General features: G+C 50.3%; 1 protein-coding gene across 1 annotated transcript; it reads right to left on the bottom strand.

Annotated features, from left to right (window-relative positions):
• Positions 1 to 965: 965 nt before the first annotated feature.
• On the bottom strand, positions 966 to 21,608 carry LOC140428578 (interleukin-17A-like). The gene is made up of 3 exons (XM_072515210.1): positions 21,410 to 21,608; positions 10,488 to 10,717; positions 966 to 1,310 (listed from the first exon to the last, which is right to left on the bottom strand). The coding sequence occupies exons 1-3, from the start codon at positions 21,419 to 21,421 to the stop codon at positions 1,070 to 1,072; spliced, it is 483 nt and encodes a 160-aa protein (XP_072371311.1). The 5' UTR covers positions 21,422 to 21,608; the 3' UTR covers positions 966 to 1,069.
• Between the last annotated feature and the right edge of the window lie 6,099 nt (positions 21,609 to 27,707).

Raw genomic sequence — 27,707 nt, 5'->3', positions numbered from 1 at the left:
TTTGCAGATTCCAGATCGATTCTTCCCCATTGGTCGCTGTACTTTCCGCTGCCTAACCTCAACTTCTGGAATTTCCTCCCTAAACCTCTCCATCTCTTCCTTTAAGACAATCCTTAAAATTTTCTTTTTGACTGAGCTTTATGCAGTTTAGTGTCAAATTTTGTCCGGAAAACATCTCATAATGTGGTAAGTTCCCAGTTTGGGGGGACCCTAAACGTGGGCAGCCTGATTTTCATCCATCTTTGTCAAAAGGGAAGGAAGGGAGGGGTGTTCATATCTTGGGGGTGGGGAGTACTCTTGTGGAGAAGTGGGGGTGCTCTTTTGGATCGGTGGACAACCTCCTCCTCCAAACCCTCCCCCCATGCCCCAGCCCAAGCGCCTCCACTCCCTCCCCGTGCCTGAGTCCCCAGACTTACCAGTCCCATGGATTACTGGTCCTCCTTACAGTCTCAACAGGACCACTAATGCATGCTGAGCACTTTTGGGATGAATGGAGCAGCCAGCCAATCCAATTGGCTGGCAGTTCCAGAGGGCAGGACTTCCACCCCAGTGAGGTACGGAATACCCACACTGGCCTGTGAAAACGTGCCCCCGTCTGCAGGGGCGGATCTGCTCCATGCCAACTTTACTTCCAGGGTAGAGCGGAGCGAGCGGTCTCCGTAGCCCCTCTCCCATGTTAAAAGGTGCTATATAAATGCAAGTTGTTGTTGATGTGGTGATGCATCAGATCCCTTCCTTCACCCCACCCAGGGAGCTTGTCTTTTCCCACATTTTTACTTGCATTCCACCTTCCCGAGTGTTGTATCCATTGTGATCCGCTGACAGAAAAGAACAAGTCAAACACCTCAGCTCTACCCAATGCTGTCCCGAAATATTTGGTGACGCACCCCCATAAACGGTGCGTTACCTTAGAGCTGGATAACCCATTAGCGAGAGAGTAAGAAACACAGTTGTATTTCAGGAGATAATCAAAAACTTCTGCATTTTTATTACTGGCCATGGAGAATACTTTTCCATGAATCTTACAATGACTGCTACATTCACGTCACTGGGATCTCAGCTGTTTCTATTAAGCCCTGGCTACTTTGGACATAACACACACACAGAACACTGAGATTTCTTCCTCGGCCAGTTTGTAGACATTGGTCTTGTGTTTGCACCTCGTTGTCCTCCTCAGAACCAAAATGTTCATGCGATAGGGTACGCTCATTACAGTATCATCGATAAGCCCATCAGGCCCGATGCAGCCCTTGTGCAGACAGTAGGCTTCCATTAGCTTCCTGGGGTATCGCGCCTCATCTTCATTTATTCTGCAAGGTGAAAAGGAACAAAGAGTAAGGACAAAGCCGGGTCGTACCTCCAAACATGCCCACCGGACATGAAGTAGACAATTTGATATCTTTAAGGAGGCCGAGGGATACGGTCTTTGAAATCATAGACTAGAAAGACGCAGGACAGGAGGAGGTCACGATGCCCGTGCCCACGATCAGGTAGATACAGAGAAAGTGTTTCCTTAAGTGGGGAACACTATGGGCGGGATTCTGCGGGAATCGGCAGGGCGGGTAATGCGGGCGCCGAGGTGTGGCGTGAGCCCCAAAGGTGCGGAATCCTCCGCACCTTCAGGGGCTAGGCCAGTGCCGGGGTGGTTTGCGCCGCGCCGGCCGGCGGGGGAGGGGCTTGGCGCCGCGCCATCTGGCGCCGTAGGGCCTCCGCCGGCCGGCACAAGCTGGCGCATGCGCGGGAGCGCCAGCGTGTGCTGGCGTCATCCCAGCGCATGCGCAGGGGGGGGGTTCATCACCGCGTCGGCCATGGCGGAGGACCACGGTGGTCGACGCAGATGAATAGAGTGCCCCCAGGGCACAGGCCCACCCGTGGATCTGGGGGCACCGCCCGGGGCCAGATCCCCCCCCCCTGAGGACCCCGGAGGCCGCCCGCGCAGCCAGGTCCCGCCGGCAAGTACCTACTCTAATTTACGCCGGCGGGACCGGACGAAAACGGGCAGCCACTCGGCCCATCGCGGGCTGGAGAATCGTCGGGGGGGGGGGGGGGTTTCCCGCGGCGCAATTCCCGCCCCCGCCAAATCCCTGGCGCCGGGGAATTCGGCAGCCGGCGGGGGCGGAGACGGGATTCACGCCACCCCCAGGCGATTCTCCGACCTGGCGAGAGGTCGGAGAATCCCGCCCCCGGTTCAAGAGAATAATTATCTTTATAAATGTCACAAGTGGGCTTACATTAACACTGCAATGAAGTTACTGTGAAAATTAACACGGCAATGAGGTTACTGTGAAAAGCCCCTCGTTGCCAGATTCCGGCGTCTGTTCGGGTACACAGAGGGAAAATTCGCAACGTTCAAATTATCTAACAGCACGTCTTTAGGAATTTGTGGGAGGAAACCGGAGCACCCGGAGGAAACACACGCAGACACGGGGAGAACGTGCAGACTCCGCACAGACAGTGACCCAAACTGGGAATCGAACCTGGGACCCTGGCGCTGTGAAGCAACAGTGCTAACCACTGTGTTGCTGTGCCACCCTCAAGGTCATAGCCTTAAAAATTAGAGCTAGCCCACTCATGGCGCCGAGGAACCGGATTTGATTCCAGCCCTGGATCACTGTCCGCGTGGAGATTGCACATTCTCCCCGTGTTTGCGTGGGTCTCACCCCCACAATCAAAAGATGGGCAGGGTTGGTGGATTGGCCATGCTAAATTGCCCCTTAATTGGGGAAAAAAAAGAATTGGGTACTCTTAACTTAAAAAAAAGATTAGAGCTAGCCCATTTACGGTAGCACACTGGTTAGCACTGTTGCTTCACAGCACCAGGCTCCAAGGTTCGATTCCCGGTTTGGCTCACTGTCTGTGCGGAGACTGCACGTTCTCCCCGTGTCTGCGTGGGTTTCCTCCGGGTGCTCCGGTTTCCTCCCACAAGTCCCGAAAGACGTGCTGTTAGGTAATTCTCCCTCTGTGTACTCGAACAGGCGCCGGAAGGTGACTAGGGGCTTTTCATAGTAACTTCATTGCAGTGTTAATCTAAGCCGACTTGTGACAATAAAGATTATTATTATTAGGGGTGAAATTAAAGATGTGGTGCTGGGCCATTTAGAACATACAGTGCAGAAGGAGGACATTCGGCCCATCTAGTCTGCACTGACCCACTTTAAGCCATCACTCCCACCCTACCCCCGTAACCCAATAACCCCATCCAACCTTTTCGGACACCAAGAGCAATTTATCATGGCCAATCCACCTAACCTGCACGTCTTTGGACTGTAGGAGGAAACCGGAGCACCCGGAGTAAACCCACGCAGACACGGGGAGAACGTACAGACTCCGCATAGCCAGTGACCCAGCGGGGAATCGAACCTGGGACCCTGGAGCTGTGAAGCCACAGTGTTAGCCGCTGTGATGCCGGGCTGCCCACAAGCCTTTCAGGTTGAAACTGACAATAAATGGTGTGATAGGATGAAGACAGGCAAATGAAGTTGAGGTACAGGTCAGCTGTTGAAGAAATGAAGAGGAGAATGGGCCCGAGGGGCCGAATGGCATCTGCCGGCTCCGTCTGGTCGGCCTTTCATTTTAAAAATATTTTATTAAAGGCATTTTCATTTAAACAAACCAAAGCAGAGGAAGAGCCATACAACATTATAAACAACCAACACCCCCCCCCCCCACCCTGCTCCCCCAATACCGCCCCCTTCTCCCATTCTGCCTTCCCCATTTTAATCTCCTTCCCCCCTCGCCCTTTGCCAACCCCTCAATCCTCCTTAAGGAAATCAATAAACAGCTTCCACGTCGGTGAACCCTTCGATCGACCCTGCTGAGAGGGTTGGAGCATCACCGAGGGGTGGAGGTTTGGATCATATTAAAATGCATGCAAACCGCGGTTTTGCATGGTGGCAGGGGCGCAGGGCGTGTAGCTCGCTGCCGCCACCGTCAGGGGATCGGAATGTCGCAAAGGTGCCACCGATCCCGTTCTTCGGCAGACGTTCCATTCTCCGCCCAATCGGGAAACCCGATACCGGCACTGGGCAACCGAGCTGGTTTAGCTCACTGGGCTAAATCGCTGGCTTTTAAAACAGACCCAGGCAGGCCAGCAGCACGGTTCGATTCCTGTACCAGCCTCCCCGAACAGGCGCTGGAATGTGGCGACTAGGGGCTTTTCACAGTAACTTCATTGAAGCCTACTTGTGACAATAAGCGATTTTCATTTCATTTCATTGAATGTTGTAACAGCAGAAATTCCAGATAAACCAGACTGGGCCGAGCTGCTGTGTTTCTTGTCCTCACCTTCCTGCTACCAGAACTAAATCAAGCGTTACAACTTCATCACGAACACGTGACACATCACACGCACTCTAAATGTATTCGTATAATGCTCTTATTCTATGCAAAGCTCATTCAGTGCATTGTGTATATGCCAGCTCCAACTATATTGACTGAACCAAATAAACTAACAAACTGAGGGGCAAATTAAAAGGGGCAGCCCCTTAAAGGGATACTGCCTTAAACAAAAACAAAGAGCCAATTAAACTTAATCACACTTTGGTTTGATGTTTTAAAAGGGTCAATTTGGCACTGCAGGCCCTGCGGTGCCCACCGGGTATGGAAGGCCTTGATGGTGTCTGTGGACACTGCATGCTCTCTCTCCAGGGACACTCAGCCCGCCAGCGTAGCCACGGAAGAGGGGGAGGCAGCCAGGTTGGATGACCCCTCGGTTGCCCGCTGCCTGGACCGGTTAATGGCAAGTTTGGCCAACAGGAGCAGATCCATGAGGTCCCCCTCCTTGCCCGCCCTTCTCCTCGCCAGATGCCCATAGATCAGGAGCGTGGGGCCTGAAGTGCAAACAAAACTTGTGCACGGTAGCACAAGTGGATAGCACTGCGGCTTCACAGCGCCAGGGTCCCAGGTTCGATTCCCTGCTGGGTCACTGTCTGTGCGGAGTCTGCATGTCCTCCCCGCGGCTGCGTGGGTTTCCTCCGGGTGCTCCGGTTTCCTCCCACATCCCAAAGACATGCAGGTTAGGTGGATTGGCCATGATAAATTGCCCCTTAGTGACCAAAAAGTTTAGGACAGGTTATTGGGTTATGGGGATAGGGTGGAAGTGAGGGCTTAGGTGGGTCGGTGCAGACTCGATGGGCCGAATGGCCTCCTTCTGCACTGTATGTTCTATGTTCTAATATGTTTTTCAAGAATCTGAAAAGGGAGTGCATCTTAAAACAACTTACATACACATGGTCCATGGACTCCACAAGGCTCCAAATAAGGTAGGCATCTTGGGAGTCCATAAATCAATGCAGCTTCCGTTGTTTGGGACTGCTGAGTGCAACTGCTGAGTTGCATACGTCAGCTCCATCCTCTTAAGCCCACACTCCCTAATCGATCCCCATAATCCCTACTATTGTTTCCCCCATTTATCCAATTCACCCTTTGAAAGTTATTGAATGTGCTTCCCTCACCCTCTCAGGCAGCGTGCACCAGATCACAAGTCCCTGTGCGAATATTTGCGCTCCTCTGGTTCTTTTGCCAATTATCGTAAATCAGAGTCATCTGGTTACCCAACCCTCCCGCTCCCCCTCCCATTGGAAACAGTGTGAACAGCTCCATTAAATCTCAGTTTTACTTTCTCTTAAGAGCCATAGGGTCATTGATGGTTCAGGAATGAGGCCGTTTGGTGCTCGAGTCCACGGTATCTCTTCATGCGGAAGTCCAGCCAGCATGTAGACGCGCCGATCATTACAAAGACCGGTAGCTGACCCTGGACCTCCTGCTATGGCTAAGTGGTAGCACTCATGTCTCCAAAATCAGAAGATCGATGGTTGAACTCCCACTCCAGGGATCTGAGCGAGTAAAGCATGTCAACACTTCTATATTTAAAAAAAAAAAATTTTGAGTACCCAATTAATTTTTTCCAATTAAGGGGCAATTTAGCGTGGCCAATCCACCTACCCTGCGCATCTTTGGGTTGTGGGGGCGACACCCACGCAAACGCGGGGAGAATGTGCAAACTCCACACGGACAGTGACCCAGAGCCGGGATCAAACCTGGGACCTCGTTGCCGTGAGGCGGCAATGCTACCCACTGCGCCACCGTGCTGCCCGACACTTCTATACTGATCACGATCAGAGGAGCTGTCTTTCGGGCAAGGTCTTAGACCGAGTTCCCAACTGCCCTCTCAGCTGGGTCTAAAAGACCCCAGGGCCACTATTGCAAGGAAGAACAGGTGAATTTCTCTCCGCGTCTTCTGGTTAACATTTATCTCTCAACCAACTCCCAAAACAGATTAGCTGCTCGTGTTTCGTATTGCTCTTTGTGAGGTCTTGCTGAGCACAAACCGGCTGGCGTGATTTTTTTTCTCTCCTTTACAATAGTGACTACATTCCACTGGCCGTTAAGCACCTTGGGAAGCTCAATGAACTAGTTGAGACAGCTTTGAAAAGCTCAAAGAAACGTCATCCCATAAATTGATCTCCCTGCCCTCTTTTGACCGTGGAAACAAATAATGACATTGACACGCAGTCAAAAATGAAAGCCTTCACACACATACACACCTTCTGCTTTGTCCCTGGTGCCAGTGGTATAATTTGTCAAGAGGTTTGGCAACAGAGAGAGACGAGAGTGAGGAAATGCGTTGACTAAACACTGCACAATCTGAGCTCCCCCCTGCAGACTCATTGCATTTCATGGAACAAGGCTGGGCAGGAGAAATAGTAACAAAAGTGGAACGAAACACCTCAACCTGCTTGCCAAAGGTTCCGTGTCACAACTTGAATAATGGGTAGTATTCGTGGGTCACGAGCAACAAGATTATGGGCGGGATTCTCCGTAGTCCAACGTCGAAATCGAGAACGGCGATCGGGCGGGGAATGGCTCCCGACACCGAAATCGGGGCAGGCGCCGGTTGCCGCTTCTCCGCCCCCCACCCCCCCTCCAAATCGGCGTCATCGCACAGTCACAACACCGTTGCTCCGCCTCCGATGGGCCGAGTTCCCAACGGCACGGGCCGCGTGTGGTCCCAGCGGTTGAGAACCTGGCGTGCTGGCCGCAGACAGTGACCACCGTCGCCACACTCGGCCGTGATCCGTGCCGCTGGCCGGGGGCCTTCTGCTAGGGCTGGGGGGGTGGGCGGGGAAGAGAGAGAGAGCGAGAGAAAGAGGGAGTGTGGTGGGGGTGGCCAGGAGATGGGATGTGGGGTCGGGGCACTGGGCCGCGTTTTCCAGCGCGACCGGTGCGGGTGTAGGTGCGGCGCGGTTGCAACTTTTCAGCATGTGCAGCCGGGGACCCCGCAATTCTCCAGCCGTTTTCCACACGTTCCACGCGGTGCCGGTGAGGGTTTCACGCCGATTTTCCCATGGTGGAACACCACGGATTCTCCGTTGTCGCCGACACTTAGCCTGAGAAACGGAGAATCCAGCCCTATATTTTTCAAGTCGGGGTGGGTGGGGAAAATCGACGATGAGGCAATCACCCATTTAAAATTGTCATAAAAAAGGGGGTGAGGAGAAATTTATTTCCAATGAGAGTTATTGAAACCCGAAATATACCAGGGTGTGGTTCAGATAGAGATCGTTGGGGGCAGCAAGGTGGCACAGTGGGTAATACTGCAGCCTCACCGAGCCGAGGTCCCAGGTTCGATCCTGGCTCTGGGTCACTATCCGCGTGGAGTTTGCACATTCTCCCCGTGTTGGCGTGGGTTTTGCCCCCACAACCCAAAGATTGCCCCTTAATTGGAAAAAATGAATTGGGTACTCTAAATTTATTTTTAAAAAAGAGATAGAGATCGTTGAATATCCTAAAAAGGAAAAGTAGGTGAGATAATAGACAAAAGGTTGTGCGGAGAGAGCAGGGGGATTAGTCTCGTCAATGCTATCGCTTTGCATGATGGGCTCCTTCTGAAGGGTGACTTCTATTGGGTACATACACTGGAATCCATTCAGAATGGGATTCTCACTCCCTCCCATTGTCACTTGCATATCTTTGACCGAGCTGTTGAAATGATTGCTCCCTCCAACCCCACCTTGCCACCACTACCCCAAACTCTATCTACCTTTTCATCCTGTCCCTCAATCATTGGTTGCGGGGTGAAAGGTTAGCGATGAGGAAGATCTCAAGCAACTGCAAGACCGATTACATGAAAGAGTCCAGTTCAGAATTTCCCCTATTGAAATACACTCTCCTCCTCTATTCGAGACGACATCTCCTTTATACAAAGGGAGCTGTGAACAATCTGTGTCGTAGCAGGATGTGTCGCTGTAAATGGTCTGTTATTCTGGAAGCTTGCCCTCCACTACTGAAAGTGGAGGACTCTTCCGCGGATAGATTCAGGACTGCCTGCCAGCACCCTCTCAGTTATTGCATCCAAAGTGGTGCGTGACTAGACAGCTCTTATTCGCAAGTTACTCCGAGATGCTCAGAATCTTCCAGCATGGGAGGCCATTCAGCCCAACCTGCCTGTGCTAGCTCTTTAAAAAAAGAACTCCCCAATTAGTTCCGCACCCCTGCTCCCACTTCGTAGCCCGACAAAATGTTCCCTTTCAAGGAGGAATTTCAATCCAATCGGTTTGCACTGTTCTTTCAGCCGCACTGTTCCAGATCATAAACAACCCATTGGATTCTGGTTTTTAAAAACTCCTCGTCACCCTCTCGCTGTATGGGACAATCTTTTTTTAATAAATGGAGCATAGAATGTTGCGGGAAGTCCGTTCGGCCCTATAGTTAGACGCCACTGCCTCTCTCCAAACCGTGTGCAGTTGTTTCTTCCCACATGCTTTCTTGTTTTTCATTAAAAATTGAAAGTACCCAAATACTTTTTTTTCCAATTAAGGGGCAATTTAGCGTGGCCAATCCACTTACCCTCCACATCTTTGGGTTATGGGGGTGAGACCCACGCCAACACAGGAAAAATGTGCAATCCACCCGCCGCCATCTTGGCTTTCCTCCCTCGCACTTTTCGCTGCACCAGAATTACTTTTTTCACCTCTCCACTCCTGGTCCAATCCATACAGTGCCGGGGAAATCGTACTGTCACCTTCCCGCACTGGGAACCGTCGAACAAATGCCGCTGGGGCCCCTCAAAAGAGCCCAAAAGTCAGTTTCTGGCGGGAGCTGCCGAACGTGCAACTTAGCTCAGCATAGCCGCAACCGGAAGTCCTTAATAGAGGTTTATAAGATAATGAGGGGGATAGATAGAGTGGACGTTCAGAGACTATTTCCACCGGTGGATGTAACTGTTACAAGGGGGCATAACTATAAGATTCAGTGTGGGAGATATAGGAGGGATGTCCGAGGTAGGTTGTAGAGAGTGGTTAGGGTGTGGAATGGACTGCCTGCTGTGATAGTGGAGTCGGACACTTTAGGAATTTTCAAGCGGTTATTGGATAGGCACATGGAGCACACCAGAACGACAGGGAGTGGGATAGCTTGATCTTGGTTTCGGACATTGCTCGGCACAACATCGAGGGCCGAAGGGCCTGTTCTGTGCTGTACTGTTCTATGTTCTAAATCCACACGGACAGTGATCCGGGGCCGGGATCGAACCCGGGTTCTCAGCGCTACAAGGCAGCAGTGCTAACCACTGCACCACCGTGCTGCCCTTCAGCTCAGTAAACCTGCTCAGTCCCTTGGCCTCTCCTCACGCCACATTGGAGTATTTTTTGTAGAAAGGGATCTCTGGATGGTGACCAAAAGGGCACTGAGGCCAACTGTACCCTCCTTCCAAAAGGCCAACCACTGATACCAGCTGATTCAGCACAGGGCAGGGGTTAGCCTGAGGATCTTTCTGATTCCATACTGTCATATGAAGAATGGTAGCATTGTGGTTGTATTACTGGGCGAGAAATCCAGAGGTCGGAGCTCAAATCTCACCCTGGCAGCTGACAAATTTATATTATTAACCAAAGTACTAAGTTATCAATAAGGATGATTCTCAGTAATGGCTGTGGTGTTATGAGAAACCTGGCGGGTTAGACAATTTTCTTTAGGTTGAGGAAATCTTTTTTTAAAAATAAATTTAGAGCACCCAATTATTTATCTTTTGGGTTGTGGGGGTGAAACCCACGCAGACACGGGGAGAATGTGCAAACTCCACACGAACAGTGACCCAGGGCCGGGATTCGAACCCAGGTCCTCAGCACCGTAGTCCCAGTGCTAACCACTGTGCCACCGTGCTGCCCTGTCAGGTTGAGGAAATCTAACATTCGTACTCCGGCCTGGCCTATATAGGACCCCAGACCCACTGCAATGAGGTTGACTCTTAACCGCTCTCTGGATGGACAAGGCACTGGGTTCTCAAGAAGGCCATTCACCAACCCCTCCTAAAAGGGCAGTTAGAGATGGTCATTAAAGGCCAATGTTGCCCACATCATGTGAATGAATAATTTGAAAAACTCTACCAATTCCAACAGTTTCGCTAAAAAGGAAGAAGCAATAAATAGTTTGTATCAAGTACAAAGGTTGAGGCGAGCTTTACAAACCGATGCTGGTTTTATAATTACCTGTAAGACCAGGGGGAAGTGCTCCTTTCCCCAATTTGTGACGTGTGCATGCGAGATGCGTTGAACGCTCTCCCGGGTTTTAGATGCGTTGCGCTGGTCAGTGCCGAGACGGGCACCCAATAGTTCAATTCCTTTGACAGCGCCTTGTCGGAGGGTTCAGCGCATCGTTTCTTGGCTCCATTGGATGGGTCAACTTTCAAGAGCAAAAGGAGACATGCAACCCATTCCACCTGGTGGGGAGGGGCAGGAGGGGACAGTAAAATGGAAAATAAACTCATTTATGGCCTGCCGTATTACCGATACGTAACTAAGATTTGAGAGGAACACAAATCCAACAGGAATACATTGAATGCATTTAAAAAAAACAGCAACAAGCCCATTCTGCCTTCAGATCTTGCACAACTTGACGAGCCACAGATCAGGCCCAACTAAGAAGAAGGTGAATAACCACATTAAAAACATCCAAGATGTTGAATCCATGGGAAATTCTTCGCCAACCTTCTGTGATCTGGCGTGTGTATTTAACATCTGAAGATTTATCATAGCCAATTTCACAGATTATAGTTCAGAATGGTTGTGTTCTGTAAAATATTTGATTCTAAGAACAAACGTGAGTCAGAACAATGTTCAATCCCCCAGGCCACTACCTCGGGTGTCCTCCCAGACTGTGTTCGCACTGATTTGTTCCTTCATCATTCAACTATCTCCACTCTTTAGCTAATGTTCTTCAGATCACATGCTGTCATTGATCACAACCTTCAGTTCTCTCCCAGTGGAATGGCCAAATCAATTAGTCCTCAATCTTCTCCCTTTGTTTAAGTGGGGCAATGAAAATCCCGCTTTCTTTGAATTCTCCCTCTGGGTATTCCAGGTTACTAACGCAACACTTTTCACCTTCGTTGGTTCAGCTCCTTCTTGACATTTTTGTCCTTTCTACTCTTTTGGCTTCACATAACTGTTATAGTTCCTTCACTGATCAAGCTACTGCCGCGCTACCCTAATCAAAGAGGTTGTTCCGTGAACTGGCCAACATTCCTCCCTCTACCAGTTATACGAATAAAAACCCAAATTAACTGGTCTCCCACCTTATTGCCGTCAGCCACATGTTGATTTAAAAACTGCTGTGGGGATGAGACCCACGCAGACATGGGGAGAATGTGCAAACTCCGCACGGAGAGTGACCCGGGGCCAGGGCCAGGATCTAGTAATGCTAATCGAGCTAACTTATCGAGATATGCCTTCACTAAAACGTCAGATTCGAAAATTGAGAGTGGGAGCCTGGAAATACTCCCTCATGCCTCACTCTCATCATTATGGACCCCAGACCTGAAGGCAAAGAATAGCATAGTTTCTCAGCCTGCCGGCACTATCACGTGCTATGCTACAGATCAATAGAATGCAAGTTCAACATGTTTGACAGCCTAGGAGCGAGTTCTTCAAGAAAAGTACTATTTTACAAGTTCTTTCCATGACCTCGGGGAGTAACAAAGCACTTTTCAGCCAATTTTGTACTGCAGACACAGTCACAGACAGTGTTGTAACACAGATCCCACAAACTTGGATTACAGGAAGTTTTGACGGGATGGTCAAAAGGGCAAAACCCCGAGAAGTGTGAGGTGATACACTTTGGAAGGAGTAATTTGACAAGGAAGTATTCATTGAATGGCCTGACACTGCGAAGTTCCGAGCAACAAAGAGACCTTAGAGTATTTGTCCATAGATCTCCGAAGGCAGAAGGGCAGGTTATTAGAGTGCTGAAAAAGGTATATGGGACACTTGCCTTTATCAAACGAGGCATAGGTTACAAGAGCAGGGAGGTCATGTTGGAGTTGTATAGAACTTTTGTGAGGCCACAGCTGGAGTACCGTGTGCAATTCTGGTCGCCACATTATAGGAAGGATGTGATTGCACTGGAGGGTTTGCAGAGGAGATCCAGCCTGGGATGGAACATTTAAGTTATGAAGAGAGGTTGGATAGGCTTGGATTGTTTTCGCTGGAGCAGAGAAGACTGAGGGGTGGGCGACCTGATCGAGATGTACAAGATTATGAGGGGCATGGACAGAGAGCAGCTTCCCCTTAGTTACAGGTCAGTTACGAGGGGACACATGTTCAAGGTGAGGGGCAGGAGGTTTGGGGGGGATTTGAGGAAAAACCTTTTTACCCAGAGGGTGGTGATGGTCTGGAATGCACTGCCTGGGAGGGTGGGAGAGGCGGGTTGCCTCACATAATAATAACCTTTTATTGTCACAAGTATGAAGTGAAAGGCCCCTAGTCGCCATATTCCGCCGCCTGTTCGGGTAAGCTGGTGCGGGAGTTGAACCCGCGCTGCTGGCCTTGTTCTGCATCGCAAACCAGATCCTTTAAAAGTACCTGGATGAGCACTTTGCATGTCATAACATTCAAGGCTATGGGCCAAATGCTGGCAAATGGGATTAGGTAGGCAGATCAGGTGCTTTTCATGCGTAGGTGCAGACTCGATGGGCTGAAGGGCCTCTTCTGCACTGCATTATTCGGTGTTCGTGGCTAAATAGTCATGGCTAAATATTGACCGGGGCACCAAGAGCTCTCTCCCTTCCAATAGTACCATTGGATTGTTCACATCCAGCTGAGAGATTGATAGAACCTCAATCACTTTATCATTCCCAGAGGTAGCAGCAATCAGCATCATTATAGCTGGGATTGAAGGTAGATTCAATCTGTAATAGTCCTGATGGAAGAGGTGGATGGACACTGGGATTTGGAACAAGAATTCTAGAGAACGGGATACAAGTGATTGAAAGCATGGTTGCCAAATAGCTTCACACTGTAGAATTAATATAGTTGGGATAGACAAAGCCATCATCAACATCTGGCAGAGGGGCGGCACAGTAGCACAGTGATTAGCACTGCTGCCTCACAACAGTCTGGGCCCTCCCCAGGTGTGGCTCATCTGGTCCATGTTGATGATGATTCAGGACAAGTAATTCAGGTCCGTCAGGATTGTGCCTGCAGTCTATTTTTTAAAAATAAAACATTTTGTTCCTGGGACGTGGCACATGACCAATTTTGACAATCCCAAGTTGCCCTGAGGGGCATTAAGAGTCAACCTCAAACATCTGGGACTTGGGTCATGTACAAGCCAAGCCAAGTCGATGGTTTTCAACTGTGAACAACATTTGTGAACAGTTGGGGTTTCATTTGCAAGAACCCAGCAGCTTTCATTGTCATTTTCATCCAAATATTTACCCACAAATAATCAGACTCGCAATGGGTTATGGTGGCATTTGAACTCAACTGGTGTACTGACTAGTGCAAGACCACAACCACTAGGCCACCATACCTTGTCCCAGAGAGGGGACCAAGAATACAATCAGCCCCAGTAAATCATTTCTTAAAGGGAAATGATTACTTTCCTTTACCTGTGCTGTAACACTGGCATACAATCGACTACAACAACACTCGAGAAGCTTGACACCATTCAGGGCAAGGCAGCTGCCTTAACTGCTACCTCACACATTCACTCCCTCTGCCACCGACGCACAGTGGCATCAGTGTGTACCATCTACAAGATGTACAGCAGAAACTCACCAAGGCTCCTTAGGCAGCACCTTCCAAATCCATGACCACTACCATCTAGAAGGACGAGGCTAGCAGCAGATACATGAGAACCCCACCATCTGGAGGTTCCCCTCCAAATCACTCATCACCCCGACTTGGACATATGTCGCTGTTCCTTCACGTTCGTTTGCTCAATGACCTGGAACTCCCTCCCTAACAGCACAGCGGGTGTACCTACAACACATGGCCTGCAGCGGTTCAAAAAAGATGGCTCACCACCATCTTCTTAAGAGGCAATTAGGGATGGTCAATAAATGCTGGCCTAGCCTGCGAGGACCACATCCCATGAATGAATAAAAAACAAACAAATGGTTAAAACATGTAAAAAGAAAAATCATTGCAGTCTGTGAAACTAATAAATTGCTCTACCATTGCTCGTTAAATTGAACTTGCCGTCATGTTGAAACTAAACAAGAAGAAACATGTATTTCCTATAACCTTTTAGTGTTATTGGCAGTAGCTGTGTTTTGCATTTACATCAATTCATTTTTTAGCGATTAAATATGAAAAACAGGTGCGCAAACTTGCCCAGGAGTGGGCAGCACGGTTGCACGGTGGTTAGCACTGTTGCTTCACAGTGCCAGGGTCCTAGGTTCAATTCCCGGCTTTGGTCACAGTCTGTGCGGAGTCTGCACGTTCTCCCCGTGCCTGCGCGGGTTTCCTCCGGGCGCTCCGGTTTCCTCCCACAAGTCCTGAAAGACGTGCTGTTAGGTAATTTGGACATTCTGAATTCTCCCTCTGTGTACCTGAACAGGCACCAGAAAGTGGCGACTAGGGGCATTTCACGGCAACTTCATTGCAGTGTTAATGTAAGCCTACTTGTGACAATAAAGATTATTTTTTTAAATTGTCCCAGACAGGTTGTACGAGGTCAGAGTTGAATAAGAGTTGAATAAGATGTAGGTTATGCTAACTGGTGTTTTTGCCCAAATCGAGAGATGGGAAATATCGCTGCCACTCCCTAACTCTGCCAATATGATGCCTCCATCTTCTAAACAATATTATGACTGGTTTAGGTAGGGGTGCACAATGAATGCTGCCCCTATTGGTTAATGGCACATAGACTAGGGAACAAAGAATTAAGGTTTGGGGCAAGAGTTACTGGGGGAATTTGAGAAAGAACACGTTTAATAATAATAATCTCTATTTAGTGTCACAAGTAGGCTCATATTAACACTGCAAAGAAGTTACTGTGAAAATCCCCTAGTCGCCACACTCCGCCGCCTGTTTTATGTAGCAAGTGGTAATGACCTCGAACTCAACATCCTCAACGGTCAAGGAAGCAGAGACAATGAATGACTTCAAAAGGAAGTTGAATGGGCACTTGAGGGAAATAAATTTGCAGGACTATGGGGATACAGCAGGGGAATGGGACTGACTGGATTGCTTAACAGAGAGCCGGCATGGATTTGATAGAATAATCGGCCTCCTTCTGTGCAATACTGATTCTGTGGGCTGGGTTTTGGCTGCCAAGGTAGGCAGCTCAAGTCTAGAAATTTCCTGACTTGCTGGCTGCAGTTCATTTTTTAAAATAAATTTAGAGTACACAATTTTCCAATTAAGGGTCAATGTAGCGAGGCCAATCCACCTACTCTGCACATCTTTGGGTTGTGGGGGCGAAACCCACGCAGACACGGGGAGAATGTGCAAACTCCACACGGACAGTGACCCAGAGCTGGGATCGAAACTGGGACCTCGGCGCCGTGAGGCTGCAGGGCTAACCCACTGCGCCACCGTGCTGCCCCATTAAGGGGCAATTTAGCGTGGCCAATCCACCTAGCTTACACATTTTTGGGTTGTGGGGGCGAAACCCACGCAAACACGGGGAGAATGTGCAAACTCCACACGGACAGTGACCCAGAGCCGGGATCGAACCTGGGACCTCAGCGTCGTGAGGCTGCAGTGCTAACCAGTGCACCACCGTGCTGCCCCTCTGGCTGCACTTCATGGCATGGATCTAGGTGTACACGGCATGAATTTGCAGATGGTACGAAACTCAGAAGCATTGTGAGCTGTGAGGAGGATAGCGTGGAACTTCAAAAGGCCATAAACAAGTTGGTAGAATGGGTGAACAGGTGGCAGATGTAGTTCAATGCACTGAAATATGAAGTGATTCATTTTGGTATGAAGAACATGGACAGACAATATAAATAAAGAGTACAATTCTGAAGCGGGCACAGGAGCAGAGAGCTGGGTGCATGTGCGCCTAAGTCATTGAAGGTGGCAGGACATGTTGAGAGTGCATTCATAAAGCCTTTGTGCTTTTATTAACAAAGGTCACAGGGAACAAGAGCAAAGGGGCTACGTTCTACGTCTATAGGACGCTGGTTCTCCCTCAGCTCGAGATGGAGCCCAGTTCTGGGCGCCGCACTTTCAAGGATGTGAAGGCATTGGAGAGGGTGCTTCTGTAGGCCTCAGGATATCTCAAGAGGTTTTACAGGAAATTAGTTTATGATGTAGGGAAAGGTGGTAGCATATCTGCACATAGCAAAGTCCTACAAACATGCAGTGGGATTCTTGACAGAACACTCTGGTTTTACTGGTGTTGGTTGAGAGTTTAGTGCTGGCCAGGGTGCCTGCCTCCCCTCTGACTCAAACAGTGTCATGTCCACCTGAAAGGGCAAACAGGGCCTCCGATAAATGCTTCAGTCAAGAGATGGGGCCTCTGGCCAGCCAATGGCAAAGAATTTTAAAAACCCAGGTTACTTTAAGGGAAAATGAAAACTCCAGTTTCAGGGTGGAAGAGGGATTTCCCAATCAATCATTCAGAAGGCCATAATAACCAGGTGATCCATTCCCCAACTACCTCCTTTACATGGTTATTTCAGCCACAGTGAGGAAGTGGTCATGGTACATTTTAGTCCTGTGGTTCTTAAGAGAATCTTGCTCTGTCACAGGATATTATAAAATAGGATTGTCATCCAACGATCAGCAAATCCGCTGACAATAATAAATCGCCCTCGCTTATTTCCAAGTATCTTATTGGTCCATGGGTAACCATTAAATGTAAATGAATTAAAATAGTAAATGCCAGGGCAGCACAGTGGCGCAGTGGTTAGCATTGCTGCCTCACAGCGGCGAGGTCCCAGGTTCGATCCCGGCTCTGGGTCACTGTCCGTGTGGAGTTTGCACATTCTCCCCGTGTTTGCGTGGGTTTCGCCCCCACAACCCAAAGATGTGCAAGCTAGGTGGATTGGCCACGCTGCATTGCCCCTTAACTGGAAAAAATGAATTGGGTACTCTAAATGTATTTTTTTAAATGGTGAATGTCTACCAAAGTGCTCAATGTTCCACCCAAAATCCATCACCCCCCAAAATGCTCCACTCCCTTATCTTGGCTACCTATATACTTTCCCAACACGCGAGGTCCCAGTCAACTCCAAGCTTCTCAAAATGATCCTCCCTCTGCGACTGGATCCTGAACTTTCTAACCCACAGGCCACAATCAGTGAGGATAGGCAACACCTCCTCCACGATCATCTTCAACACCGGTGCCCCACAAGGCTGTGTCCTCAGCCCCCTACTATACTCCTTATACACCTATGACTGTGTGGCCAGATTCCCCTCCAACTCGATCTTCAAATTTGCTGTTGACACCACAATAGTGGGTCAGATTTCAAACAATGTCGAGACAGAGTACAGGAATGAGATAGAGAATCTGGTGAACTGGTGCGACAATAATAATCTCTCCCTCAATGTCAACAAAATGAAGGCGATTGTCATCGACTTCAGGAAGCGTAGTGGAGAACATGCCCCTGTCTACATCAATGGGAACGAAGTAGAAAGGGGTCGAGAGCTTCAGGTTTTTAGGTGTCCAGATCACCAACAACCTGTCCTGGTCCCCGACACTATAGTTAAGAAAGCCCACCAACGACTCTACTTTCTCAGAAGACTAAGGAAATTTGGCATGTCACCTACGCCTCTCACCAACTTCTACAGATGCACCATAGAAAGCATTCTTTCTGGTTGTATCACAGCTTGGTATGGAGCCTGCTCTGCCCAAGACTGCAGGAAACTACAAAAGGTTGTGAATGTTGCCCAGTCCATCACGCAAACCAGCCTCCCATCCATCGACTCTGTCTACAATTCCCGCTGCCTCGGAAAGGCAGCCAGCATAATTAAGGACCCCACGCACCCCGGACAGACTCTCTTCCACCTTCTCCCATCAGGGGAAAAGATACCAAAGTTTGAGGTCACGTACCAACCGACTCAAGAACAGCTTCTTCTCTACTGCCATCAGACTTTTGAATGGACCGACCTCGTATTAAGTTGATCTTTTCTCTACACCTTGCTATAACTGTAACATTATATTCTGCAGTCTCTCCTTCCTTCCCTATGTACGGTATACATTGTTTGTACAGCACGCAAGAAACAATACTTTTCACTGCATACCAATACATGTGACAATAATAAATCAAATCAAATCTGTCCCGGCCCAGGCACACAAAAGCACTTCCATGCCAAGCTCTCTGGCCGGGAGATATTTCTGCCAATTTGTGTTTTTTGGATGAAACTAAGGCTCTCTCATGTTGATGTAAATGATTGAACAATGTTATTTTAAAGAGCAGCAAGGGAGTTCTCCCCACTGTCCTGGTCAACGTTTACCCCTCGACCGACATCAAAAACAGATCACCTGGTTATTATCAGGTATCAATTCGCGGCAGGTTGCTGTGTGCAAACTGGCTGCTTTGTTTCGTCCGTTGAAAATGAAATGAAAGTCTCCATAGTCCCCGAGGACCAGAGGGTATGTTTTCTCCTTTTTGAGGGCGAGCTGACTGGCGTTGGTTTGAGCTCAGGCGAGGGGTGAGGTTGGGAAGGCGGGACTTCATGAATAACCTCAGCTGATAGGGGAATTGAACCCACACTGTTGGCGTAGCGCCACATCATGAACCAGCTGTCTAGCCAACCGAGCTCACCGCAGTCCTCCAGTGGTCATGAAGAAGACCAGGATTCTGCAATTTGGAGATTAAGCGCTGACGGCAGCGTGGGAGCACGCCGGACGAAACGGCGCAAAAGCTGCAGCGATCCTCCGTCTGGTGGGGGGCCAGCAGCCTCCGGCTTTACCTGCGGATACGGCCGGAACATTGCCTGGTCCGTGGCTGCGCACGCGCATAGCGGCGGCCTGTAGCGCTGCAGGTCGCTGCCGTGCGCATGCGCGACCATGGACCCGGCAATTCTCCGGGCGTTTATATCGAGAAGACCGTGCGTTTTACGTGGCGTGGCTCCTCGCCCCTCACCAGTTGGAGGATCAGTGCTGGGGACCCACCGATTTTTTAAATTGTAAAACCAGACACTTCCTCTGGACATAGCCTCAAAATCGGAGAATCCAGCCCATTAACTCTGGTTTCTCTCCACAGATGCTGCCAGACCTGTTACGTTTATCCAGCATTTTCTGTTTTTTTATTTAAACAAATAGACATGGTTTTGATATCACACCCAAAGGAGGCAGCTCTGAAAGCTTCCTCAGTATCACAATGGATAGTCGGTCCAGGAGTGGAATCTGTAATCATCTGGACATTATTATCGGGAGAGGAGAAAGAATGTCTTACAGAAAGGAGAGAAATAGATATGATTGGAGCAAAAGCAAGGAGGGGACACAGTGACACAGAGAGTTACAGGAAAACAACCCTTATCTTCAATGGATGATGAGGTGTGTTTTATTCCTTCTCAGGAAAGTGGATGGCACTTCAAGGCTATTCTTACCCATCCCCATTGCCTTGATAAGTCAGTGCCAGCTACTTCGAAGGGCATTAAGTGTTGTCTGGGAGTGTGTATAGCAGCTCTCCTTCTCTCTCTGGGACATTCTGGGCCAGTTGGGTTTGATGAGGGATTCCCCATTTTCACAGCCACAGATTCCAACTGAATCAAATCTGACAAACTTGCCACAGTAGGATTTCAACCGCCCGCCACCCCCCCACTCCCCCTTGGAGGAGGTGGTGGAAGCAGGGACGATAGTGATATTTAAGGGGCATCTTGACAAATACATGAATAGGATGGGAATAGAGGGATACGGACACCAGAAGTGTAGAAGATTTTAGTTTAGACGGGTAGCATGGTCGGCACAGGCTTGGAGGACCGAAGGGCCTGTTCCTGTGCTGTACTTTGATGAATCTCATTCGGCAGCACAGTGGTTAGCACTGCTGCCTCACAGCTCCAGGGATCCGGGTTCAAATCCGGCCTCGGGTGACTGTCTGTGTGGGGTGTGCATGTTCTCCCCTTGTCTGCGTGGGTTTCCTCCGGTTGCACAGTCCAAAGATGTGCAGGTTAGGTGGATTGGCCGTGCTAAATTGCCACTTAGCGTCCAAAAAGGTTAGGTGGGGTTACGGGGATAGGGTGGAGGCCTGGGCTTAAGTAGGGGGCCCTTTGCAAGGGCCGGTGCAGACTTGATGGGTTGAATGGCCTCCTTCTGCACTGTAAATTCTATGATTAAATCTCTTAACGGGAGGCCACCCCTCTGCCCACAGGCTGTCCCCAGAGCTCGACCACACCTGACCCACAAGCAACAGTGTCCAATTTAAATGGGGGGGGGGGGGGGGGGGGCGGGGGGCAGAGTGTCCCAAATAAACTGGCGGTCATAAGAAACTCGCTTAAACAAACCAAAACACTGCTCGATCTGCTTGCTGGAGAGACTGTAGTCATGGCAACCAGGGAAACCTAAAAAAATTGGTTCTCCCGAAAGGCAGCTGAACAAAGGGACATTGAAAAGGCGTGAGTAAACCTGGGAAGGGTATTGGCTTTTAAAAATCTCCCTATTTTAACCTCGTGAGGCGAACGCAAGAGATAAAACACCACCTCAGAAAGGACACAAAGGTAGCAACACAGACGTGGAAGGCGGTCATTAAAATGAAGCTAATTTGGGGAGTTAGATCGGGGGGGGGTTGGTGGGGAATTGTGGTTGGCGAGTTGTTGATGTGAGCCATGGTGGCTGGGTTCTGTTGTTTGTTTGCCGTGTGGTTGTTTATTTTGTTGAAATTTATAATATAAATGCCTCAATAAAATATTTTCTTGTTTAGAAATGAAGATAACTTTGTCAGGGGCTGGTTTAGCACTGGGCTAAATTGTTGGCTTTTAAAGCAGACCAAGGCAGGCCAGCAGCACGGTTCAATTCCCGTACCAGCCTCCCCGAACAGGCGCCGGAATGTGGCGACTAGGGGCTTTCCCCAGTAACTTAATTTGAAGCCGACTTGTGACAATAAGCGATTTTCATTTCATTTTTCAAAGGAGCAAAACACACACATTGCAGAGGGAGGATGGGGTGGTGGAAGTTCAGAGACATAATAAGCTGTGTAAACTGGGACATTCTCGGCTCACTGTCACCCACTCACCTTGAGATACATTGTAGACGCTTCGCTCCTCTGTGGGTGGGTGTTTGTGCCTCTCTCTGGGATCTCCTCACTGTGTGGCTGCGAGTGTTCCTTCCCCCAGTCTGGGGCACTTTTAAAAAGCCAGTTGGTGCGGCTCAGTTTCCCTCGCTCAGCCTTCCGGCAGCAGAGCCACACTTGGCCCACAGCCAGCTGCACAGACAGAGGGAGGGTGGGAGGGTGGCTGCTGAATGACTGTGCAGAGCCTGCCCCATCTCTGGCCTTACAAGGTAGTGCTGCTGCAAGTTGCAGAAACTCCCTCCAGGCCAACTCATACCACAATGACACACCGCACGTACGATCCACACATTCCCCCAAAGTTTCCATTCGAAAAACAAAAAGTCTGGCTCTCAGCCTCTTACGGAAAAATAATCGGAAACTATCAAAATTGTTCCCCCCTCCCCAAAAAATTGTTTTGATTTTAATGCGCCGTATTTTCAACTAAATCGGTTTCTTGAATAAATCCCTGGTTGAAAGTTAAAGCTCTGCCCGACCGCAGGGTCAGCTCAGTATCATCGTGGAGTGTCAACAGTGCAGAAAGAGGTCGTTCGGCCCGTCTCATCTGCACCGACCCACCGAAAGAGCACCCTGCCTCTGGCCACTCGGCCAACCACCTTGTACCTCCCTGGCGACAGACTGGCAATTTAGCGTGGCTCGTCTGCCTTCCATGCCCGGTGGGCACCGCAGGGGTTGGGGTGCTTTATTGACCCCTTTAACTGCACTCCTATTTGATGTTTTTAAGTTTTCGTTGATCTTTGTTGCGTTCGGGCAGTGCCCCCAACAGGAGCACTGTCCCGAAGTTTGTTTCCTTTCTTCTGTTTTGTTGGTGGACCTCAAAAGAGTGGCCAGGGCGGCATGTGGCGCAGTGGTTAGCACTGGGACTGCGGCGCTGAGGACCCCAGTTCGAAACCCGCCCCGGGTCACTGTCCGTGTGGAGTTTGCACATTCTCCCCGTGTCTGCGTGGGTTTGACCCCCACAACCCAAAGATGTGCAGGCTAGGTGGATTGGCCACGCTAAATTGCCCCTTAATTGGAAAAAAAACCAATTGGGTACTCAAAATTAAAAAAAATAGAGAGGCCTATCCACCTACCCTGCACATCTTTGGGTTGTGGGAGGAAACCCACGCAGACACGGGGAGAATGTGCAAACTCCACACACAGTCACCCGAGGTCAGGATCGAACCCGGGTCCCTGACGCTGTGAGGCAGCAGTGCTAACCGCCGTGCCACCGTCAATTGTGGCTAACACTTGTGCCTGTGAATGAGGAGAATGTGAGCCCAGTCCGGAGACTTGAGGGCGATACCTAGGTTGAGGCCCCAGGAGTGCTGCACTGTCAGAAGTGCTGTCTTTCAGACGAGGTGCTAAACCAAGGCCCTGCCTGTCTGTGCTCTCCAGTGCATGTAAACCTCCCATTATATGGAGGAGGGGCAGTGGAATTATCCTTGCTGGCTTGGTCAATATTAAGCCCAAACAAATCAACATCGTTAAAGCAGATTCTCCGCTTATTGTCACATTGTTGATTGTGGGAGTTTATCGTGCTCACATTGGCTGCTATACTCAGAAACATGTGCCCCCCCCCCCCCCCCCGCCTTGGCGGATTTGGTGGCAGGGCGACATTTAATCAGACTGGAGGAGGACGGTGTGTGGAGACTCGGCTCCTTCCCACCTCCAGCTCGATTAAATCTGCAGCAGGAATGTCCCCTCAAGGACCTTATCGTGCGACCTGCAGCGTTAACCCAGCAGTGGACTGGGGCTCGCCATGTGGGGTGCATGACAAGCGAAACAATGCAGGGCATCTTGCGGGCTCTGAGTGGGGTCCCATTTCAAAAAGGGGAGGGGGTCAGATCTGTTGAGAGCCACCCCTTGCCCTTGCTGCTTGCATCCCACCCACCGCTCAACTCTCCTCAGCCCCCATCACTCACCTGCAGCCTGGGATCCAGCAACAACTTTCGGCCTCACACGAGTGTTGTACCAGCAGCAGCCACCACCTCTCTGGTTTTGTTGCTGTTTAATGGAGATTCTGGCCTCAAATTGGTTGGCAACTCTCAGCAGGTGGGACTTCCGCTCCCAGTCTTTGATCCCTGGGAAGGCACGCCGCTGGTCTGCCAAGTGTCTGAGCGGCACAAGATGTGGGCACCTTCCCTCAGAGAGGTGATGCAGGCTCTCGTTCGTTCGCCAGCCGGTGGGCGAGATCCCCATCACCTCCACAAAGTCCTCCCAATGTTTCGACATTTTCAACAGCGGCTACAATTCAAAACCATCTCACTCTTCAGAAAATGCTCTGGGATGTCTTGAAGGAGCTCCAGGTACTTTATGAATCAACGTGCAATATTTTCAGAACAATGTTCGATGCCGGGAGGTGGTTCATTTCTCAGTGAATGATGGTTTCTGGAACGTGCTGCTGGTTCCCGCAGTGGACACAAATTCGCTTAGGGCGAGAGCAGGAGCAGCGATCATCTTCTACGCTGGGGCGGGTGGTGTATAACTGGAGTAGAGACACTGGGCAGGTGGTGTATAACTGGAGTAGAGACACTGGGCAGGTGGTGTATAACTGGAGCAGAGACACTGGGCAGGTGGTGTATAACTGGAGCAGAGACACTGGGGCAGGTGGTGTATAACTGGAGCAGAGACACTGGGGCAGGTGGTGTATAACTGGAGCAGAGACACTGGGGTAGGTGGTGTATAACTGGAGTAGAGACACTGGGTAGGTGGTGTATAACTGGAGCAGAGACACTGGGGCAGGTGGTGTATAACTGGAGTAGAGACACTGGGGTAGGTGGTGTATAACTGGAGCAGAGACACTGGGGTAGGTGGTGTATAACTGGAGCAGAGACACTGGGGCAGGTGGTGTATAACTGGAGCAGAGACACTGGGCAGGTGGTGTATAACTGGAGTAGAGACACTGGGCAGGTGGTGTATAACTGGAGCAGAGACACTGGGGCAGGTGGTGTATAACTGGAGCAGAGACACTGGGGCGGGTGGTGTATAACTGGAGCAGAGACACTGGGGTAGGTGGTGTATAACTGGAGCAGAGACACTGGGCAGGTGGTGTATAACTGGAGCAGAGACACTGGGCAGGTGGTGTATAACTGGAGTAGAGACAATGGGGTAGGTGGTGTATAACTGGAGCAGAGACACTGGGCAGGTGGTGTATAACTGGAGTAGAGACACTGGGCAGGTGGTGTATAACTGGAGCAGAGACACTGGGGCGGGTGATGTATAACTGGAGTAGAGACACTGGGCAGGTGGTGTATAACTGGAGCAGAGACACTGGGCAGGTGGTGTATAACTGGAGTAGAGACACTGGGGCAGGCGGTGTATAACTGGAGTAGAGACACTGGGCAGGTGGTGCATAACAGGACCAGAGACACTGGGGTATTTGGTGTATAACTGGAGCAGAGACACTGGGGTAGGTGGTGTATAACTGGAGTAGAGACACTGGGGCAGGTGGTGTATAACTGGAGTAGAGACACTGGGGCAGGTGGTGTATAAGTGGAGTAGAGACACTGGGCATGTGGTGTATAACTAGAGCAGAGACACTGGGCAGGTGGTGTATAACTGGAGTAGAGCCACTGGGCAGGTGGTGTATAACTGGAGCAGAGACACTGGGGTAGGTGGTGTATAACTGCAGCAGAGACACTGGGCAGGTGGTGTATAACTGGAGTAGAGACACTGGGCAGGTGGTGTATAACTGGAGTAGAGACACTGGGCAGGTGGTGTATAACTGGAGCAGAGACACTGGGGTAGGTAGTGTATAACTGGAGCAGAGACACTGGGCAGGTGGTGTATAACTGGAGCAGAGACACTGGGGTAGGTGGTGTATAACTGGAGTAGAGACACTGGGCATGTGGTGTTTACCTGGAGCAGAGACACTGGGGCAGGTAGCGTATAGCTGGAGCAGAGACACTGGGGCAGGTGGTGTATAACTGGAGTAGAGACACTGGGGCAGGTGGTGTATAACTGGAGCAGAGACACTGGGAAGGTGGTGTATAACTGGAGTAGAGACACTGGGCAGGTGGTGTATAACTGGAGTAGTGACACTGGACAGGTGGTGTATAACTGGAGTAGAGACACTGGGCAGGTGGTGTATAACTGGAGCAGAGACACTGGGGTAGGTGGAGTATAACTGGAGCAGAGACACTGGGGTCGGTGGTGTATAACTGGAGCAGAGACACTGGGGTAGGTGGTGTATAACTGGAGCAGAGACACTGGGGTCGGTGGTGTATAACTGGAGCAGAGACACTGGGGTCGGTGGTGTATAACTGGAGCAGAGACACTGGGGTCGGTGGTGTATAACTGGAGCAGAGACACTGGGGTAGGTGGTGTATAACTGGAGTAGAGACACTGGGCAGGTGGTGGATAACTGGAGCAGAGACACTGGGGCAGGTGGTGTATAACTGGAGTAGAGACACTGGGGTAGGTGGTGTATAACTGGAGTAGAGACACTGGGCAGGTGGTGTATAACTGGAGCAGAGACACTGGGGCAGGTGGTGTATAAGTGGAGTAGAGACACTGGGCATGTGGTGTATAACTAGAGCAGAGACACTGGGCAGGTGGTGTATAACTGGAGTAGAGCCACTGGGCAGGTGGTGTATAACTGGAGCAGAGACACTGGGGTAGGTGGTGTATAACTGCAGCAGAGACACTGGGCAGGTGGTGTATAACTGGAGTAGAGACACTGGGCAGGTGGTGTATAACTGGAGTAGAGACACTGGGCAGGTGGTGTATAACTGGAGCAGAGACACTGGGGTAGGTAGTGTATAACTGGAGCAGAGACACTGGGCAGGTGGTGTATAACTGGAGCAGAGACACTGGGGTAGGTGGTGTATAACTGGAGTAGAGACACTGGGCATGTGGTGTTTACCTGGAGCAGAGACACTGGGGCAGGTAGCGTATAGCTGGAGCAGAGACACTGGGGCAGGTGGTGTATAACTGGAGTAGAGACACTGGGGCAGGTGGTGTATAACTGGAGCAGAGACACTGGGAAGGTGGTGTATAACTGGAGTAGAGACACTGGGCAGGTGGTGTATAACTGGAGTAGTGACACTGGACAGGTGGTGTATAACTGGAGTAGAGACACTGGGCAGGTGGTGTATAACTGGAGCAGAGACACTGGGGTAGGTGGAGTATAACTGGAGCAGAGACACTGGGGTCGGTGGTGTATAACTGGAGCAGAGACACTGGGGTAGGTGGTGTATAACTGGAGCAGAGACACTGGGGTCGGTGGTGTATAACTGGAGCAGAGACACTGGGGTCGGTGGTGTATAACTGGAGCAGAGACACTGGGGTCGGTGGTGTATAACTGGAGCAGAGACACTGGGGTAGGTGGTGTATAACTGGAGTAGAGACACTGGGCAGGTGGTGGATAACTGGAGCAGAGACACTGGGGCAGGTGGTGTATAACTGGAGTAGAGACACTGGGGTAGGTGGTGTATAACTGGAGTAGAGACACTGGGCAGGTGGTGTATAACTGGAGCAGAGACACTGGGGTAGGTGGTGTATAACTGGAGAAGAGACACTGGGCAGGAGGTGTATAACTGGAGTAGAGACACTGGGCAGGTGGTGTATAACTGGAGCAGAGACACTGGGGTAGGTGGTGTATAACTGGAGCAGAGACACTGTGCAGGTGGTGTATAACTGGAGTAGAGACACTGGGCAGGTGGTGTATAACTGGAGTAGAGACACTGGGCAGGTGGTGTATAACTGGAGCAGAGACACTGGGCAGGTGGTGTATAACTGGAGTAGAGACACTGGGGTAGGTGGTGTATAACTGGAGTAGAGACACTGGGCAGGTGGTGTATAACTGGAGTAGAGACACTGGGGCAGGTGGTGTATAACTGGAGCAGAGACACTGGGCAGGTGGTGTATAACTGGAGTAGAGACACTGGGCAGGTGGTGTATAACTGGAGTAGAGACACTGGGGCAGGTGGTGTATAACTGGAGTAGAGACACTGGGCAGGTGGTGTATAACTGGAGTAGTGACACTGGACAGGTGGTGTATAACTGGAGTAGAGGCACTGGGCAGGTGGTGTATAACTGGAGTAGAGACACTGGGGTAGGTAGTGTATAACTGGAGCAGAGACACTGGGGCGGGTGATGTATAACTGGAGTAGAGACACTGGGCAGGTGGTGTATAACTGGAGCAGAGACACTGGGCAGGTGGTGTATAACTGGAGTAGAGACACTGGGGCAGGCGGTGTATAACTGGAGTAGAGACACTGGGCAGGTGGTGTATAACTGGAGCAGAGACACTGGGCAGGTG

Source organism: Scyliorhinus torazame, chromosome 8, assembly GCF_047496885.1.
Source record: "Scyliorhinus torazame isolate Kashiwa2021f chromosome 8, sScyTor2.1, whole genome shotgun sequence".
In the NCBI taxonomy this organism is placed as follows: Eukaryota; Metazoa; Chordata; class Chondrichthyes; order Carcharhiniformes; family Scyliorhinidae; genus Scyliorhinus; species Scyliorhinus torazame.
This window is presented reverse-complemented; position numbering and strand designations above follow the sequence as displayed.